This window comes from Triturus cristatus, chromosome 8 (assembly GCF_964204655.1).
Source record: "Triturus cristatus chromosome 8, aTriCri1.1, whole genome shotgun sequence".
Lineage (NCBI taxonomy): Eukaryota > Metazoa > Chordata > Amphibia > Caudata > Salamandridae > Triturus > Triturus cristatus.
Genome location: NC_140591.1, coordinates 326,339,487 through 326,358,301, shown reverse-complemented (window position 1 = coordinate 326,358,301; position 18,815 = coordinate 326,339,487). Strand labels below are relative to the sequence as shown.

The 18,815-nt window shown below is 46.7% G+C and overlaps 1 protein-coding gene across 1 annotated transcript in view; it reads left to right on the top strand.

Annotated features, from left to right (window-relative positions):
- The window catches only part of USP12 (ubiquitin specific peptidase 12), a 417,457-nt gene that overhangs the window by 186,296 nt on the left and 212,346 nt on the right, over nucleotides 1-18,815 (top strand). Inside the window, exon 2 of the mRNA XM_085621622.1 lies at nucleotides 14,722-14,802. Coding sequence (XP_085477748.1) covers nucleotides 14,722-14,802 — 81 coding nt within the window. The remainder of the gene's footprint in view (nucleotides 1-14,721; nucleotides 14,803-18,815) is intronic.

The window sequence follows — 18,815 nt, the reverse complement described above, 5'->3', positions numbered from 1 at the left end:
AATTAGACGAGCCTGTTCAAAACAAAGCTTTCTCTCTACTGTCAAATTGGAGAACTATGGAGCAGCTCTGATATCTACAATACATTTATTTTATGAATCCATCCTATTCAATTATGTTTATTATGTACCAAAGGAATTGAATGTAATATAAAAATACTTCCCCTAGTTTTATTGTAAATATCCTCGAACCTTAATATATTTTTTTCCAAACCGTTATGCAGGGTGGTGGTGGGGGGGGGGGGGGCGGCATGTGCCCCTAAGGTGATACTTACAAAACTCTCTAATATGATATGGCTATATTATAATACTTAGACCTGAAAACCCCTTTTTCACTCTAATCACATTGATGTAATTGTGGCTCCCTGATGTTCCTCCACGTAATTAAAATGCCATTGGAAGCAGTTTGTCCATTCACTGGGACAAGTTTGTGGTTTGGTGCAGTAGTCAGCAGATTGACCCACTTCAAGCCAAGCTATCCGTGCTTCTTTTGTTTTGTCCGTAGCCAAGCAAGTATTTGCTTTGGGCACAGTTAGGCTATTTGTCTGCTTTTTTTGTGGTTGCTGAACCATCCCTCTTTACTGAAATCATCTGGTGTGATGTGTTTTTTTAAAGGTGTACAGCATATGTTTCTGCCCACACCTTTCATCATGCCTCAGTGCGACCTGAATTTAATAACTGCATTCCTAAAGTGTACTCCTTTTGAACTGCTGCACAGCCGTTCTTTGCAGCTCCTCATTTGAAAGACCATTTTCCTCATTACCGTAACATTAGCACGGCTGTTGAGTGAGCTACATGTCCTCTCCATACACGACATTCTTTCCAGGCAAGCTGGTGTTGAGGTAACGAGCCTCCTTTCTCCCAAAAGTGGTGACTCCATTTAACGTTGGGCAAAACATCACCTTCCTGGGATTCTTTGCTCCTCCTCACCCCTCTAAGAAGAAAGAGACTCCATCTGCTAGATCCCAAAAGAGATCTCCGCTTCAACATTGATCATACCTGGCAACATTGTGTGGGCTAGCAGATCTTTGTTGTATTCAAATTGATCAAAGAAGGGCAGAGCAATGCAGAAAAGGACCGTTTCTCGCTGGACTGTTTTCTGAATCAAAATCCTACTAAGCTCTGGTTAAGAAGCAGTAACCATAATGCTTGCAGGCTTATTCCACCAGTGACAGAGCTGCTACCTCTGGGTTGGCATGCAGAGTGCCTGTTCTGGATTTTTGCATGGCTGCTAGGCAGCTAGGTCCGACGAGAATGTCCGCTCAGTCCTGCATAACTTTTTGGTCTGAGCCAGTTCATTGACCCACCACCTGGGAGGTACTGCTTTGGTATCAATTCAAAAGATGAGCAATCTGCAATTAGATGTATCCATCAGAAGAACAAGTTAGTTACCTAAAACTCTTTCATTTAACCCCAGGTTCCTCAACACCCTTCCCATCCTCCATGTTCTGTGAGCTGTCCTCTTTTTCCACTTAATAAGGTTCCAAGTTTAGAGATCGTAACACTAGTCAAAGCCAGTCCGCTGTTGGGATCTGCGTGTGAGGGCGTAGACTGCCTGGAATGCAGCTGATCTGCATGGGCAGTGTGTGTATTCAGCGCTGTACATCACTTCCAAAGAGGAACAACATCATGTTGAGCTGCAATTTAATCTCTAAAACAGTCATAAAATTGTTAATAATTGTCATTGTCCTTCATCTACACAGCACGCTGTCTACCTCGAAGAGTTTCATTCTCTGTAGCCTGGTGGTGATTCATTCACACGCGATGCCACAGCACCTTGTGCTCTCTGAAGATTCCCAACAGTCGGTTGTCTTGAGTTTTTGGAGAAAGACCAATCCTCTCCGTCAAGCGATTCTAAAGAAACTATTATAACTTGTTCTTGGGTATATCCGAAGTATGACTCTGCTTTCCAAACTTTGTTCCGATGCTGATCTGGTAATTCACTAATTTTCCAAACGCCATCAATGCCTTTTGCAATTGGACTATTTAAATTATATGATAACTAACTACTTTAATTGAACAAACAACAACTAAAATGTATTACTGTACCATTGCCTTCTCTTGTATAATGCACACCTATGTTATTTCTGTTGGTCATATGCTGTGCAAGCTCTTGAGCAAAGGTTAAATGTATAAAAGATTATGAACACAAAAGATTGGTTTTGCCGACATCATTTTTGCTTTTTATTAATTCAATGACAAACTACTCATTCCAATGTTGTCATATAATTAATTATCCTACAAAGAATTAGTTTTCTTCTGTGTTCATTGACACTGGTTCAAGTTGATTTACGGGTTCCACTGTTCTGTATTCCCGCATTAAAATAGCATCATCTTGTTTGTGCGTTTTATTATACTCTAATTTCACCATTGCATAAAGTGGACAACATAAACTTGTATACTCAATACAGTGCATAAAAGTGAGCTCCATTGAAATAAATGAATCTTATCAAAACCAATTAAACTGCTGTAATGAGAATCAGTAGATCGGCGTTTCAAATGGGTTCTCCATCCCATACCCGCTATCCTACTCACTACTGGTGGACGATCTGTGACTAAACTAAAAGGGAAAGGTCCACAAATCTCAAGGAATATTGTCTTGTGGTATTCCTTACCATTCAAGATGTGAACACATAGATAATAGTACTCGCACTGCATGTAAAGTTGTGCCCTGTTACAAGTTTTGCTTTTCTGACAAGTCTGTGTTTTACTCCAGCGGACTTGCCATCTGCGAGTTGATAGAAGCGCTCCATCTTTTGCTTTTGGTTCTCAGAAGAGATGAGTTATTTCAGCCTTAATGAAAAATAAATCCTGCATGTTTACTGGGTTATGAGGATAATAACAGTTGGTGGAAGATGAATCATTTGGGCATGCACCTCATGTTTCAATGCTTTTATTATTATTTTGGGACTTAAAAACAGAAAGTTGTGGGCAAACTCAGTAGCATCCCTTATTTATTTGAAGAGTTTTATATAGCATTGGCTAGACCCGGAGGTATCGGAGCGCTTTACATGAGAATTAAGTTTCATTTACAGTTACAGCGTTACATCAGTTACAGTTACATCAGTTACTAGTGCAATTAGAATAACACAAACACAGGACCAATGGTGTAAATAGGGAAAAGTAAAGGTGTGCTTTACAAGAGGATGTACAGTGTTACAACGTTACTGCAGTTGACTAGGGCATTAAGAAACAAAAAAAACAAGACCAATGGAGCAAAGAGGGAAGAAGGGGGGGAAAAAGTAAATGGGTTAGAACGCAGATCGAGTCCAGGCCGGGGACACCAAAAATAGTCTGAGTTAAGCAAACCGGTGGTGAATCCGTGAACACACGTCAAACCCTCTCCTTCCCCTTACAACTCTCCCCTCCCATCCAGACAGTGGAGACTTTAGTGAGTTACTTAATAAGACTTGGGGTGTCTCAAGCTCCCATCCCCATCTCTTTTACTGTACAAACTATCGGTGTGATCTGTAAAGTTCTTGGGCGATTGAGTAGTCTACTTCCAACATCGAGAAATGCTAGTAAGGATGACAATATTTCTGCAAACGGATTCACAGTTCCATCTCACTCATTCCATAATTTCTTCATTGCAAGCAATTGCCAGAATCTTTTGTACCAGTTTGTGATCATAGGGAGAGCCCTCTTTATTTCATTTTGAAAGTAGTGTTTGCTTTGCCTCTAGAAATAGTATAATTTCAAGAGTTTTGACAACTGATGCCCATTCCAATAATATGTAAGCTGGTTCTTTGGGGTACTGGACACCAGCAATTAGGTGATGTCCTTAAGAACTGTATTCCAGAATTTCCCGATCTTGAGACACTGTTACAAGATATGGGTTAGGGTATCCCTATTCCTGCATTGTCTCCAGCATGAATCTAAGCGATTTGAATCACATGTCTGTGTGTGCACTTTAACTGCAGTTTGATACAGTTTACAGACTTACTCACTTCTAGGCTCACTACACTCTTTGCCCCATGGCCTGCCCCTTTTAGGTCTAGCCTAGGCAGTGCGTGCGCTGTCTCTTCGAGACATGCTGTATTCAAGATATTGGCATTAAGCAACACCCATCTTTCTGATTGGTTCCTCTTACTGTCCTTTGTAAATGACTGCTTTTCACTGGTTAATATGGTTACTAGGCCCTCGTTTTTAGGTTGAGCCCAAGCTGCGCCTGTGCTGCTTTGTGGGGCATGCTGTATTAGAGTATGCAGAAAAACATAATGTTCGAGGCATATGAGCTGCAGATTGTACACTTAGCATAGGTCGCCATCTGGTGTTGGGCCCGGATGTTTGCAGTTTGTTTTTCTTCTTGGACAGTCTTTGGAAGTCACGAGTTTGGTGACTCCTCCTTCGGTCCGTACTGCGCATGGGCTTCGGCTCCATCCTCCGATTGTTTTTTTCCGCCATCGGGCTCGGATGTGATACTTCGTGCTCCGGCTTCGAACTTCTACGGTTCCAGCCTCGACGGAAAATCCTCGATTCTTCGAGTTCCTTCATCATCTTCATCTCTCGAAGCGGCACTTTTCTCCATCCCGTACATCGACACCGGCCTTCGGGCCCTCCGCGACTCCGGTCCCGGCCGATGGAAAGGACTCCGTTCAAAAAGTGCCCAAAATGTGGGTCTAAATTTCCCCACACCGACCTCCATCAGGTGTGTAACCTTTGCCTCTCTCCGGAACACGAGGCTAGAGACTGCCCCGCCTGCAAGTCTTTTCGATCGAAGAAGACCATCCGAGATCGAAGAGCTCGACGCACCATGGCGCACTCATCCTCGGCAGCTCCACCGGACATCTTCGGAGACGACGCCGAAGCTTCGGGGCAAACACACACCGAGCAGGAGGAAGACGTCGTCAGCGCTTTCGAGGCCGACGACTCCGACGTGGAGGACGTTACACCAGCGCAGCGGGCCGTGAGTACTATGCCCCCTCCCACCCCCGCGCCGAAAACCAAAGAGACTCAGGTTACTCCCTCGCCTGCCGGCCTGGGCAAAACCAAAACCAAAACTTCGATCACCCCACCTTCGGGCCCGGTGTCAAAGCACCCAAAGTCTCATGGCAGCTCGGGATCGAGCCAGCCGACACCCGGTGCCGAAAAACAGCATCCGGCACCGAAGACTGCAAAATCCAGCTCGACTCCGAAACCACCGGTGCCGAAGCCTGGACACTCGGCGCCGACCAAACACAAACACAAATCTGTCGGCACCGACGCTCCGGCGCCGAAACATCATTCGACGCCGAAACACCCGGAGACCTCAAAAAAGCATGGCGCACACAGACCATCGAAACCCCCGGTTCCGAAATCACCGGTGCCGACAGACGACTCGACACCGTTGGCTCTGTTTACACCAGACCCTTTACAAAAGACTTTGTCCAAAGATCCAAAGACTGGGCTTCTGACTTTAACTACCAAGAAAAGACGCCTTGATGCTCCGGCTCCTCCTCCTCCACCCAAAAGGAAGGACTCTGCTACTTCTCCCCTCAGAGTGCCCTCCCCACCACCGCCTCCCCTACCCACTCCACCTCCTCCACCGCCTCCACCTCACAGGTCTCCGCCACCTTTACCTCACTACGATCCGGCCCCATCCCCAGTTCCGGATGATGGGGATCCGGACAATTACCCGGCGGACGCCCCAATGGATCCCACTCCACCAGGGACCCCAGATCCATGGGAAGATTACAATAACCCTGATATACCCAATGTACCTCAGGACGACCTATACCCATCAAGGCCGTCTCCTCCAGAGGACTCCTTAGGGTTTCATCATTTAGTGCAGAGAGCAGCACACTACCATGGGGTGGACATGCACAGTGAACCAGTAGAAGACGACTTCCTACTGGATACATTTGATATACAAGACAAATCTACTTCCATTTTACCCATGCTTAAGGGTGTCACCAAGCACGCTACAGAGGTGTTCAAAGACCCTGTCAGAGCCAGAGTACTGAACCCTAGAATAGAGAAGAAGTACAAGGCGGCACCCACAGACCCTGCTTACATCAAGGGCCCTGCTCCCCTAGATTCCCTAGTTGTCTCCACAGCTAGAAAGCGGGCTAACTCCCAATCCTCAGGAGATGCCCACCGCCAGACAAAGAATCTAAACTTCTGGACGCGTCTGGTAAACGCACCGCCTCCCAAGCTGCAAACATGTGGCGCATTGCAAACACACAAGCACTGCTTGCGCGATATGATAGAGCACACTATGACGAACTAGAGGCTCTTATGCAGCACCTTCCAGAAAAATACAAGCACAAGGCTCATGACCTCATACAGGAGGGTAAACTAATCACAAACACCTCCATTAAGTGTGCCCTCGATGCAGCCGACACTGCTTCTAGGGCCATAAATACCAGTGTCCTGCTTCGTCGCCACGCCTGGCTCAGGATCTCAGGGTTCAAACCTGAAATCCAGGCATCCATACTCAATCACCCCTTTGACCAGGAAACACTCTTTGGGCCAAAGGTAGACGAAGCGCTCGAAAAGATGAAGAAAGACACAGACACAGCAAAGTCTATGGGGGCACTCCAAACACAAGCCTCCAAACGTTCCTTTCGACGCTCGTCCTTTCGTGGCACAGGTAGAGGCTCCTCCACCGATAACGCCTCCACCTCCTACAAGTCCCCTCCTCAAAATACCTTTTCAAAGGGCAATCAGAGAGGTGGTTACAGGGGTAACAACAATAAGGGCAGGGGCAAAACCAACAACACCCGTTCTGCCACCCCCCCCGCACAATGACTCCCCTCCGCTCCCCCCAGACCATTCCACTCCGGTCGGGGGCAGACTACAAAACTTTATCCACGTATGGGAGTCCATAACATCGGACAAATGGGTGACCCAAATCATTCGGTCAGGGTACTGTCTAGAGCTAACATCTACCCCACCCAATATCCCACCAAGGCACCGTCCAATGTCTCAAGAACATTCCACACTGCTCAAACAAGAGGTACTTTCACTCCTGCAAAAACATGCTATAGAGCAGGTCCCCGTCAACCAACGAAATCTAGGGGTCTACTCTCTATATTTCTTAATACCAAAGAGAGACGAGACCCTCAGACCCATTCTGGACCTCCGGCCTCTAAATGCCTACATACACTCAGACCATTTTCACATGGTCACTCTACAACAAGTCCTCCCACTCCTCTGCCAGGGAGACTTTCTCACAACCTTGGATCTGAAAGACGCATACTTTCACATTCCAATACACCCCTCTCACAGGAAATACCTCAGGTTCGTGGTGGACGGGCAACATTACCAATTCACGGTTCTCCCCTTCGGGGTCACCACCGCACCACGGGTGTTTACCAAATGCCTAGCAGTAGTAGCAGCACACCTCAGACGTCAACATATTCACGTCTTCCCTTACCTAGACGACTGGCTGATAAAAGCCGCGTCCTACGACCAATGTGTGCAGCATACAAACAGCACCATCCAACTGCTCCACCAGCTAGGCTTCACGGTGAACTACCAAAAGTCCCACCTCATACCATCTCACACAAAGCAATACCTCGGGGCCACTATAGACACCTCCAAGGGTATTGCCTATCCAAACTCAGCCAGAATCACAAGCATTCAAGCCTTACGCAAAACATTCCTTCCTCAGCACTCTCTTCCAGCAAGAGTGTTTATGAAGCTCATAGGAATGATGGCGTCTTGCATTTTCATAGTGCCCCATGCAAGACTCCACATGCGTCCACTTCAAGAGTGCCTAGCACAACAGTGGAACCAGGCCCAGGGTCAGCTGACGGATCTGGTGTTGGTGGACGGCCGCACACATCACTCTCTGCAGTGGTGGAACACCACAAACCTTTCCAAAGGGCGGCCGTTCCTGGACCCGGTTCCGCAAGTGACTCTAACAGCGGACGCATCGCTCTCCGGCTGGGGAGCGCACCTTCTACACCTCACCATGCAAGGTCTATAGACGCCACAGCAAAAATCGCTCCACATCAACCATCTGGAGCTCTTGGCGATCTTTCTAGCCCTAAAATCTTTCCAAAAACAGATTTCGGGCAAAGCAGTCCTCATCCGCACAGACAATATGACTGCAATGTATTATATCCAAAAACAGGGGGGGACACACTCTCCCCAGCTCTCCCGCTTAGCCCAGAGCATATGGAGATGGGCAATTCCTCAAAACATCTTTCTCCTGGCACAGCACGTTCCAGGCGTACAAAACACCATGGCAGATCTGCTCAGCAGACAAACGCAACAAATACACGAATGGGAACTGCATCCACAAGTTCTTCACCCATTCTTCCAACAGTGGGGGCATCCTCAGATAGACCTCTTCGCCACCCACGAAAACAAAAAATGCCCAAGCTTCGCCGCCAGATACCCACACCCATTGTCCAAGGGCAATGCGATATGGATGAACTGGTCAGGCAGATTTGCATACGCCTTTCCACCTCTCCCACTAATTCCATTAGTGGTCAGGAAGCTACAACAGCACTCCCTCACACTCATTCTGGTAGCTCCGACGTGGGCCAGGCAGCCGTGGTACACCACGCTACTACAACTGTCAGTGGTACCACATCAAAAACTGCATCTATCCCCATGCCTCCTAACCCAGAACCATGGAGAAATCAGGCACCCGGACCCAGCTCAGCTCAACCTGGCGATCTGGCTCCTGAAATCCTAGAATTCGGATACCTTAACCTTCCCCCTGATTGTATGAACATCATCATGGAAGCCAGACGTCCTACCACTAGAGCATGCTATGCCGCAAAGTGGAAAAGATTTGTAATTTACTGCCGTAACAATACAATCAACCCTCTAGATGCATCCATACAGCACATCATATGCTATCTGCTCCATCTTCACAGGTGTAACCTGGCATATTCATCCATACGCCTACACCTAGCAGCGATCGCTGCTTATCTACAAAACAGGCAGCATTTATCACTCTTCAGAGTGCCCGCTATTAAAGCCTTCATGGAAGGCCTTAAACGAGTAATTCCTCCCAGGGCACCACCTTCCCCTGTATGGAATCTAAATTTAGTTCTTACACGACTAATGGGTCCGCCCTTCGAACCAATGCACAAATGTGAGCTACAGTTTCTCACCTGGAAAACAGCTTTCCTTGTAGCTATCACTTCCCTTAGAAGGGTTGGTGAAATACAAGCGTTCACCATACAGGAACCCTACATACAAATGCATCACAGCAAGGTCATACTTCGCACAAATCCGAAGTTTCTGCCCAAAGTCATTTCCCCCTTCCACCTCAATCAATCAGTGGAATTACCTGTCTTCTTCTCGCAACCCCAATCTGTTGCAGAAAGGGCCTTACACACACTTGATGTAAAAAGGGCGTTACTATACTACATACAAAGAACGCAACCCTTCAGGAAGACTAAACAATTGTTTGTTTTCTTCTCTCCACCACATAAAGGCAACCCCATTTCAAAATCAGGGATAGCTAGGTGGATTGTAAAATGCATACAAATTTGCTATCAAAAGGCAAAGAGAACATTATCTGTTCCCCCTAAAGCCCACTCTACAAGAAAGTTAGGGGCTTCTATGGCTTTTCTAGGGAATATACCCTTAGATGACATCTGCAAGGCAGCCACATGGTCTACACCGCACACCTTCACAAAACACTACTGTGTAGATGTGCATTCCAAGCAGCAAGCTAGGGTGGGCCAGGCTGTACTAAAGACACTTTTTCAAACAGCTGCAACGGATACCGGTGGTCGCTGCTAAGGTTGGGTACTGCTATATAATCTATGCTAAGTGTACAATCTGCAGCTCATATGCCTCGAACGGAATATGCTACTTACCAGTATGCATCTGTTCTTGGCATGTAGAGCTGCAGAGTTGTACACGCCCACCCGCCTCCCCGGCTACCTGTATCCGTTCCAGTACATCTTATTTAGATACAACACATGGGTTTCTCACTGTTATTACTACGCTCCATCATTTCCCTGTTGGCGAAAAACAATCTGAGGATGGAGCCGAAGCCCATGCGCAGTACGGACCGAAGGAGGAGTCACCAAACTCGTGACTTCCAAAGACTGTCCAAGAAGAAAAACAAACTGCAAACATCCGGGCCCAACACCAGATGGCGACCTATGCTAAGTGTACAACTCTGCAGCTCTACATGCCAAGAACAGATGCATACTGGTAAGTAGCATATTCCTTATTAATTTCATACAGCTATTATGCTTCCGTTGCATGGTGTGGTTGCATGCATTCACAAAACCCAATTACTGGTCATATGGCACTGTGTTCAAAGCATGTGAGCTTGGTGTACATATTTTAAGCCATACCCTTTAATCACCTAGACCACTCCTTTTTCTAAGGATTCATTTTAGAGCCAACCCCAGCGTCTGTCAGCTCACTTAAAGCACTGCTCTCTGAAGCCTCTTCCCCACCCACAGCCCCTTTCACTCATTTCCCAGGTACACTTTTTAGCTTGTAAAGAAACAAAAGTAAAAAAACATTGTCATTTTCAACGCCAACAGCTCTAACTTTAACAAATGTGAGACCTATTGCATTGCAAATGCTTGTTTGTTTATGCACCCATTCCTTGTCTGAGACCCAGTTCCTTTTCCCACGCTGTTTGAAAGTATTTCATGTGCCGTTCCTCCTTCAGTGTGAGAAGTTGATATATTTTCAATGTTATATGAGTTGCTAACTAATGCATTAAGTACTTTATCTAATTCAGCGAGATTTTTTCTTGCTTCATGTTTAACAGACTTGTGTAAGGCCTAGAGTCTAAGCTGAATCTTTCTCTCTATCTCATATTCTGTTTTGATTTGTTTGATGGGGTTCATCTTCCCTTTTTTTTTTTTTTAAAAGGCTGCTCAGCTTATTTTATCTGCTGTCATCCCATTTTTTAAAAGCCTTTCTATTTAGACACGTTACCAAATAGGGGGCATTTGGTGTTGAAGAGCAGTTAGTTCCTTTGAGATCTTCACTGAGTATTTTTTTCTTATTTGGTTCTGGTCCAGTCCACCATGTACCTCAGTTGTGAGGCTCTGTAATGTGTTTAATCTGCGTTACACAGCCATCTCTTGCTAAGGGGATTGAAGTCCTGATGATGTCTGTCCTGATCCCCCTCCCCATTCACCTGTGTGGTAGAGTGATTCTATTTATAACTGTGGTATAATCTGGAGGGTCTCAGAGGAATGGAGGCAACAGTAAGATTGCCATCTACACTATTTGTCGCATCCATGACAGTGGAATATTGTTCATGCGCTAAAGTTCAGTCTTGATGTGCTGCAATAGTTCAGGATAGTTGGTTGAGAAAAGATTCTTCATTTTAGGAGTTATTTTGACCAAAAGTTATTTAATTGCATTCTTGCCCTTTTGAATCGTGTTTCTTTTCCCTGATTCTGAATCGTGTCTGACCTTGCATTCAAGTTGATTGCCTTTGATATCTGTAAGTTAATTTTAAAACCAGAGGCAATGCTAATGTTTTATATCTTAGCTATTCTGGTGTGGAGCTGGTAGCCCTATGACTGTCACAAGTACCTCATCTGCAAATATGATTTTGATTTGTGTCAGGTCCCGACCCCACTGTGTGTCTGCGCCCCACAGTTCCAGGTACAGGGTAAATTGGAGCGGGTAGCCTCGTCATGGATGTCTGCCTATTATTATTTAGTCTGCTTCTATCCCTGATTCCCTAATTCTCTCCCTTTTATGTGGACTGTTGGCATTAAGGCTTCATAACTGGACAGTGCCATCCAATGCCTTCCCAAAGCCCCCAGTGTGCATGGTCTCTTTAAGTTATCCCCATCCCACTTAATTGAAACTTTTTCCACGTTAAGTGAGAGGAGTATGGCCTCTCTGTTTAGTCTTGGGCCTGTATCAATAATTAGGATGTCTTTTTTAGTAATATCACTGACACGCCTACCCTCCACAAAATCAGATCTGGTTTATTTTTGCCATATTGGTGGATCATAACCTCCTATTTTGCCAGCACGTGCCATTGTAATTCCATGTAGAGATTGGCTAATACCAGGGATGGAGCTGTATGAAATCCTTAAAGTTAATGTGACAGATGTGCAGTAGCTGTAGAATTCTCCAGTTAAGTAAACTGCTGACCACCTGACAGGACTGAAGTGAAAGTACTAGTTGACTATGGTGTGAGTGATTTATTTGCAAGTTCAGAAGGTACCCACAATGGATTAGTAGTCAGGGTTGTCAGCTCTAGCAAAGTGAGTAAGCAGGGTATCATATCTGTCTGTGATAAGTGAGTTATCGTCCACTACTTTGATATGGGCTCTTTCAGTGCCGCAGCCAGGGCAGAAACTTTACTGTTTAGACTAATGTGAAATTTAAGCAGGCGCTATGTCTGAGTTGGAGCGGTGCGTCACCAACTTCAGTGATGCAGTGCTCGAAACTCAAGTTGCGGCAGTTATTCCAACGTGCTGCGGCAGAAAGCTGGGGCCTACGTTGTAAGCCGTTGTCGTTGCGTCATGCAGAGACCACCCTCAGGTGCTGGCAGCGGTGATGCGTTGATTTTTGCAGTGATGTGTCGATAAAACAAGCGCTGGCAGTCGATGCATGGATTTTTTCCTTCAGATCACCAGGGTGCACTTCCAAGGGACCAGGAACTGGATTTGGCACCACTTGGCAAATCAGGACTCTCAGTAGAAGAGCCCAGATACTAGCAGGTAAAGTCTTTAATGGCCCTGAGACTTTTTAACAGAAGGCAAGCTCAACTCAAGCTCTTGGAGAACATTGGGAGCTGGATAGAGAAAGCAAAGTCTGGTTCGTTCACTCCCAGTTCAGAAGTAGCAGTCCAATACAGCAAAGCAGGCAGCAAAGTGGCAGTTCCTCCTGACAGCTTCTCTAGCTCTTCTTTCCAACAGAATGTCCTCAGTCCAGAATTGTTCTGATTTTGGGGTTTCAGAGATCCAGTACTTGTGCCTCTATCTGCCTTTGAAGTCGGCGAACTTCAAAGGAAAGTCTTTGTAGTGCACAAGACCCTGCCTTTCACTGCACTGACTCTAGACACACTGCAGGGGGTGGAGACAGCTTTGTGTGAGGACAGGCACGGCCCTGTTCAGGTGTCAGTGACAACTCCTCTCACCACTCTAGCTCCCGAAGGCCATTCAGCCTGGTGGTAGACCATCAGGATTTGCAGGGCACACCTCGGCTCCCTTTTTGTGATTTTCTAGAGTGAATGCACAAGAGTCTAACTGTCAGCCAAACCCAGACGTGCATGCTGCAGACAGTCAGAGGCACATAATGGTGAAGCAAGAGGTGGCATTTTCAAATTCACAAAAATATGTATTTTTACATTGTGAGTTCAGAAACTCCAAATCTCTAGCTGTTTCCAAGGGGAAATTACACTTAAAAGATATTTAAAGGCATTCCCCATGTTAACCTATGGGGGGAGAGATAGGCCTTGCTGTAGTGAAAAACAAAATTAGCAGTAGTTCACTATTGAGGCATGTAGAACACACACACCAGTGCATGTCCTAACTTTTAAATACAATGCACCCTGCCCATGGGGCTGCTTTGGTGCTTGCTTAGGGGTGACTAACATGTACTAAAAGGGAAGATTTGGGCCTGGCCTGATAAGTGGTTGTCCTTGCCAAGTAGAAACGGCAGTTTAAAACTGCACTCAGACACTGCAGTGGCAGGCCTGAGACATTTTTACAGGACTACTCATATGGGTGGCACAATCACTGCTGCAGGCCCACTTTTAGCATTTGATTTACAGGTTCTGGGCCAGGGCCTGACTGGCCGTAGCGGGCATCAGGCGTTTCCCCAGGAGGCTTGAAGGGTGGGGGGGTGGTTTTTCCAGGGGTACGGGCTGGTTTTGTTACTGGGGTAGGTTTTGCAGCAGTACTGCAATATCGCCCCCCCAGTAACAAAAGCAGCAGTGCTTCATACTTGCCCGACAAAATTGCCAGGGACGCTTTGGGCTGATAGTCCGGCGCTGCCCTGGGCACACCTGGAGCATTATACTAGGGACTTATTAGTAAATCAGATACACCAATCATGGATAAACCAATACAATTTAGACAGGGAGCGCTTGCACTTTTAGGACTCGTCAGCAGTGGTAAAGTGTCCAGAGTGCTAAAACAAGTAAAAACTAAATGCAGCACACAGTCAAACACAGGAGGACAGAAGCAAAATGATGGGGGAAATCACGCCAAAAGATGCCAGGTTTAACAATAAGGAAAAAATAAACGCATAGTTGAGTATTTACTTGCAAATGGAAAGTTGAGCACTGAGATCCTTGTCTTCTTTCAAATATATACCGACTTTGAATAAACCCTAAAAGATGAAGTTGATCGTGTGCCAAGCCTTTGTTTATCATTAAGTTTTGAAAAAAATTGCAAAAAATGTGACGGTGATTGTGCCCACTGTCCCGTAATGTAATATCTTATACGTCATGTATATAAAGTAGTTTGCACTTACTATCTTGTTTTGGTACTAGCCTCATTTGAGGTGCCGCATCAATGTTGATATTGGGCACATGTTCGGGAGCAGATGACGGACTTTCCGTGCTGCTCATAGCAATTTCTGTTGCTTAGTCTTCTATGCTTGAAGTGTTCTTCCCTTATTTGTATGTTAACTCTTGTATGAAAATTCGGAAATTTATTGCATTGTTGTGTATCTGTGACCTAGGGTTTGGTGGAACTTAAATCTCCATTTCAGTTACGTGATCTAAGCTAAGCGTGACCATTATCACTTATGATATTGTTGGAAAGTTGACAATAGTACTTTAAACATGTGTCCTATCGATTCTAAGATTGTGTTGTTTTGTTTTCTTAGGGCGCCAATGCCTCCGCTTTAGAGAAAGAGATTGGTCCGGAACAGTTTCCTGTCAACGAGCACTATTTTGGTTTGGTCAATGTAAGTTTTGTGTACATTTGTTTACCTGTTCTCATTGTCTGTTCGGATATTTATATAGCGCGAGAACCTCGAGTTCTCTTGGGGTAAGAAGGCAGTTAACCTCTATTAACGGTTTTGTTCAAACAGCCACAGTTTTATATGTTTTTTCCTGATCACCAACAACTAATTTTATTTGGCCTTCAAATATTGGTACTTTTGACTGAAAAGGAGTACCTTGCCAGTTTGAATTTGGACACAGCCAAACTAAGTTTATCTACTTATTGTAAGGCCCACGCAGGCTTTTAGTGCTGCAAAGTTTGGTCTGCAAGCATCGTCTGCAAATTAAAAAAAAAAAAAAAAACCTTTAAGGCTTTGAACCACACCCCTGCTACTTATAGATTGTCAATTATTGAGCGAGCATTGGCAACTGTCTCAAATGTTTTTCAAAATCAGTAAACTTAGAGCAGTGTTCTGCATGTGTTAAACCTGTCAAGCGATTTTCTCAGTTATGTAATTGGAGCTGTTAGAATCAAGGCGAGAGTTCATGGGCACATTCAGCACCATGATTTTATGACTGATGTTGAGAAATGGAAACCCTTCTAAGACTAAGCAATTAAAATAAACAGGATTCAAACACTGCTGCCACTTTATTAGCCATGCTTGTCTTCAGGGTGTGGGAGGGGTGGGAGAGAGAGGAGGATGTGGGATGGCGGGTGGACAATATTTTTCAGTGTTGTTCGCCATAAAGAGGTGGTTGTCAGGGGAAGCAAATATGCACATAGCCATTAGTGTTTTTGTCCTTTAGCTGTATTGGTATTCTTTTAAAATGCATCCACAAAATATGTATCCTATGGGCAACACTGTATGTCTGTTAAAAAAGCTAATGTTGAATCAGAGTTCAGGTTGACAAGTATGATAATAGTGAATTCACTATAACTAAGAGGGAAAGAAATTACCTAGATAAATAAGGTGCTGTCTTCAAGTTTTGTTCCAACTCCCATGTGAACTTTAACTCCCATCTCCAGTATAGAGTATTCACGCAGCTTTTCAAACAAAAACGAATTCACTATATGTTGCACATCATGAGGTATACACCGACACACCTCCCCCCCCTCCCACCCCCCATCATATATTTTTTCACACAGTCAAATGGCACTTATTCATAAAGGTGTCCTCCAAATATTATGTGAGTACATCCACAATCATACATCCATCAACCCAACATCATGTGAACAGAGACCACAGAAAAACCATTGTTTGTGCACACATGAACACACACCAGTATATTACCCAACCCCATCACACAACATATATATTCACGCTCATACGCCTATAGCCAGCAATAGACGTCGGTATAACTAAAATATAGCCACACAATGACACTGTATACCTACACTCCATTATGTGCCAATCAATCAATAATTTGTAAAGCGCACTACATACCCGCAAGGGTTTCAAGGCGCCTTTGGGTGGGGAGATGGGGGGTGCTGTTGCTACTGGTCCAACAGCCAGGTTTTGAGTTGTCTCCTGAAGGCTAGAAGGTCTTTGGTTTGTCGTAGGATGAGGGGGAGGGTGTTCCAGGTCTTGGCGGCGCGGTGGGAGAAGGATTTGCCTCCGGCTGTGCTTCTACGGATGCGTGGGACGGTAGCCAGGTAGAGGTCTGCGGAGCGGAGTTTCCTGTTGGGTACATAGAAGGAGAGTCGACTGTTGAGATAAGCTGGGCCGGTCTTGTGGAGTGCCTTGTGTGCGTGGATCAGGAGCTTGAAGGACATTCTTTTGTCAACAGGGAGCCAGTGCAGGTTCCTCAGGTGGGGGGTGATGTGGTCGCGGTGCGGGACGTTGAGGATCAGGCGTGCGGAGGCATTCTGGATTCTTTGCAGTCTGTTTTAAATAGTTTTTATTCGTCAAAAAAACGCATAAATTGCAGGCCCCTGAAATCCCAGAGGTACCTGCCGAAGCATTGCAACCATGATATCATTGACATTTGACATTAGTAGAATACTTGAAGATGCACTTCAGTTGAAAAACAGACCCCTGACTTCCCAAACCCCCCCCCCCCCCACCAACTCCCGGATCCCCCCCCGACCGCACCATACCATAACCAACCAGCTACATCCTGTATGAGCATAAGTTAGACAGTTCCGACCCCATGCCCAGTGTAAGCCCCCTCGCCCCCGGGGAACTAGAAGGACCCTTCCTCCCGCTCCTCCGGGACTGGCTCCAAGGGGAGACCCCTGTAGCCTGCCCAACGCTTCCATATCTTATAATGTTTACGGGGACATCCCCTGGCTGCGAATATGGGGAGCTCCAAGCCCATGCGAAAGTCCAGACCCCTCTTCCACACGTTCAGAGAGGGAGCTACCAGTCGGATAGCTATAGCTGCCCCCGGGGCGAGGCCAGCGCCTCCGTCCAGTCCGTCTCATCGAGGGGGCCAACGCCATCCTCCCATTTACCCTTTAGATGCTGGAGCGAGGGGGAGCTGTTAATGACAAGTGTTCTGTATATCTTGGAGATTTTCCGCTCTTGTAGGTCCCCCATGAAGAGCTTTGCTTCCACTGGGCTAAATTCAGCAATGGAGTCTAAGCCCGCTAGGCTGGGGGAGAGTGCATGGCGGAATTGGAGGTATCTATAGAACTGTGTCCGAGGCATGCCGAATTCTTGTTGAAGATCCTGGAAGGACTTCAAGGCGCACCCCCGCACCACATCGCCTATGGTGGAGATGCCTATCCGATCCCACCCCTCAAACCCGGACAGGGCCGCCATCTGTGGTAGTCGCCCATTGTGCCACAGGGGGGTTTCCCGCGTGAGCACGTTCCACCACCCAATTCGTGTCAGTGCCTGGCGACAATTCTGAAAGATTACCTGCGTCACCGGTGGCCAGCGTGCCCGATGTGCGGCGGAGTATAACAGGGTGTGTGTAGTGTGTGTGGGACCATGAGCCGCCGCTCCACTGCTTAGGCCGGATATCCCCTATCCCCATACCACCACTCATTCAGAACTAGCAGGTGGGAAGCCTGATAGTAGGAAAGCATATCTGACGTAGCCAGCCCCCTTCATAGGTTGAGAGGAAGCATGTCGGCAGGGCCACCCGAACCACCCCACCCTCCCACAGGAACTGACCCAGGGTCGAGTTCACCCAACGGAACCAGCCCGGTGGAATCATATACGGATGATTCTGCAGCTGGTACAAAGGTGGGGAAGGGCCACCATCTTGAAAATCGCAGACCGGTCGAATATGGTGAGCGGCATGCGGGCCCACAATTTGATGTCTTGGCAAACACGCTCCCACACGGGCACCACATTACGCTCCCAAGAAACCACCGGAGTAGTTGATAAGAACACCTCTAAATACTGAAGTCCCCCCGCCGCCATCCGCACCGGAGACGCCCACCCCTGCAACTGAGTCGGACCCCCCAATACCCACAGGGTAGACTTCCGGGTGTTCATGAAGAGACCCGATGTCTCACCAAATATCTGCATAATACGGAGTAGCCGGGGCCCCGTGCGGTCAAGGTCTGTCAGAAAAAATAGGATGTCGTACGCATAGAGAGCTATGCGATCGGCCAGTCCATTCTCCCACTCAAAGCCGGAGATTTGCGCGTCTATCCGCACCCAAGCCGCCAAGGGTTCCATGGCCAGGGCAAACGGATACGGGGACAGGGAGCACCCCTGGCGTGTTCCACGCTGTACAGGCAAAGTCATTGAGGACGCCCCCGCTACCCTGACCGAGGCCGTAAGCTCCGTGTAGAGAAGCCGCACGTAGGATATGAACCGCGGACCAAAATTCAAGCATTGCAGCAACAGGAAGAGATATCGCCAGCTGAGGGAGTCGAACGCCCGATCCATGTCCGCCAACAACAGGGCTGCTGGAACCCCCAACCGTTGCACTTCAGCGATCGCCACATGGGCCCGCCGAATGTTATGTCGCGTAGCGCGGGTGGGCATAAAACCCACCTGATCAGGGTGGACCAACGAGGTGATGTATGGCAGGAGACGATTGGCCAGAGCTTTCGCCAGAATTTTTGCCTCCACAT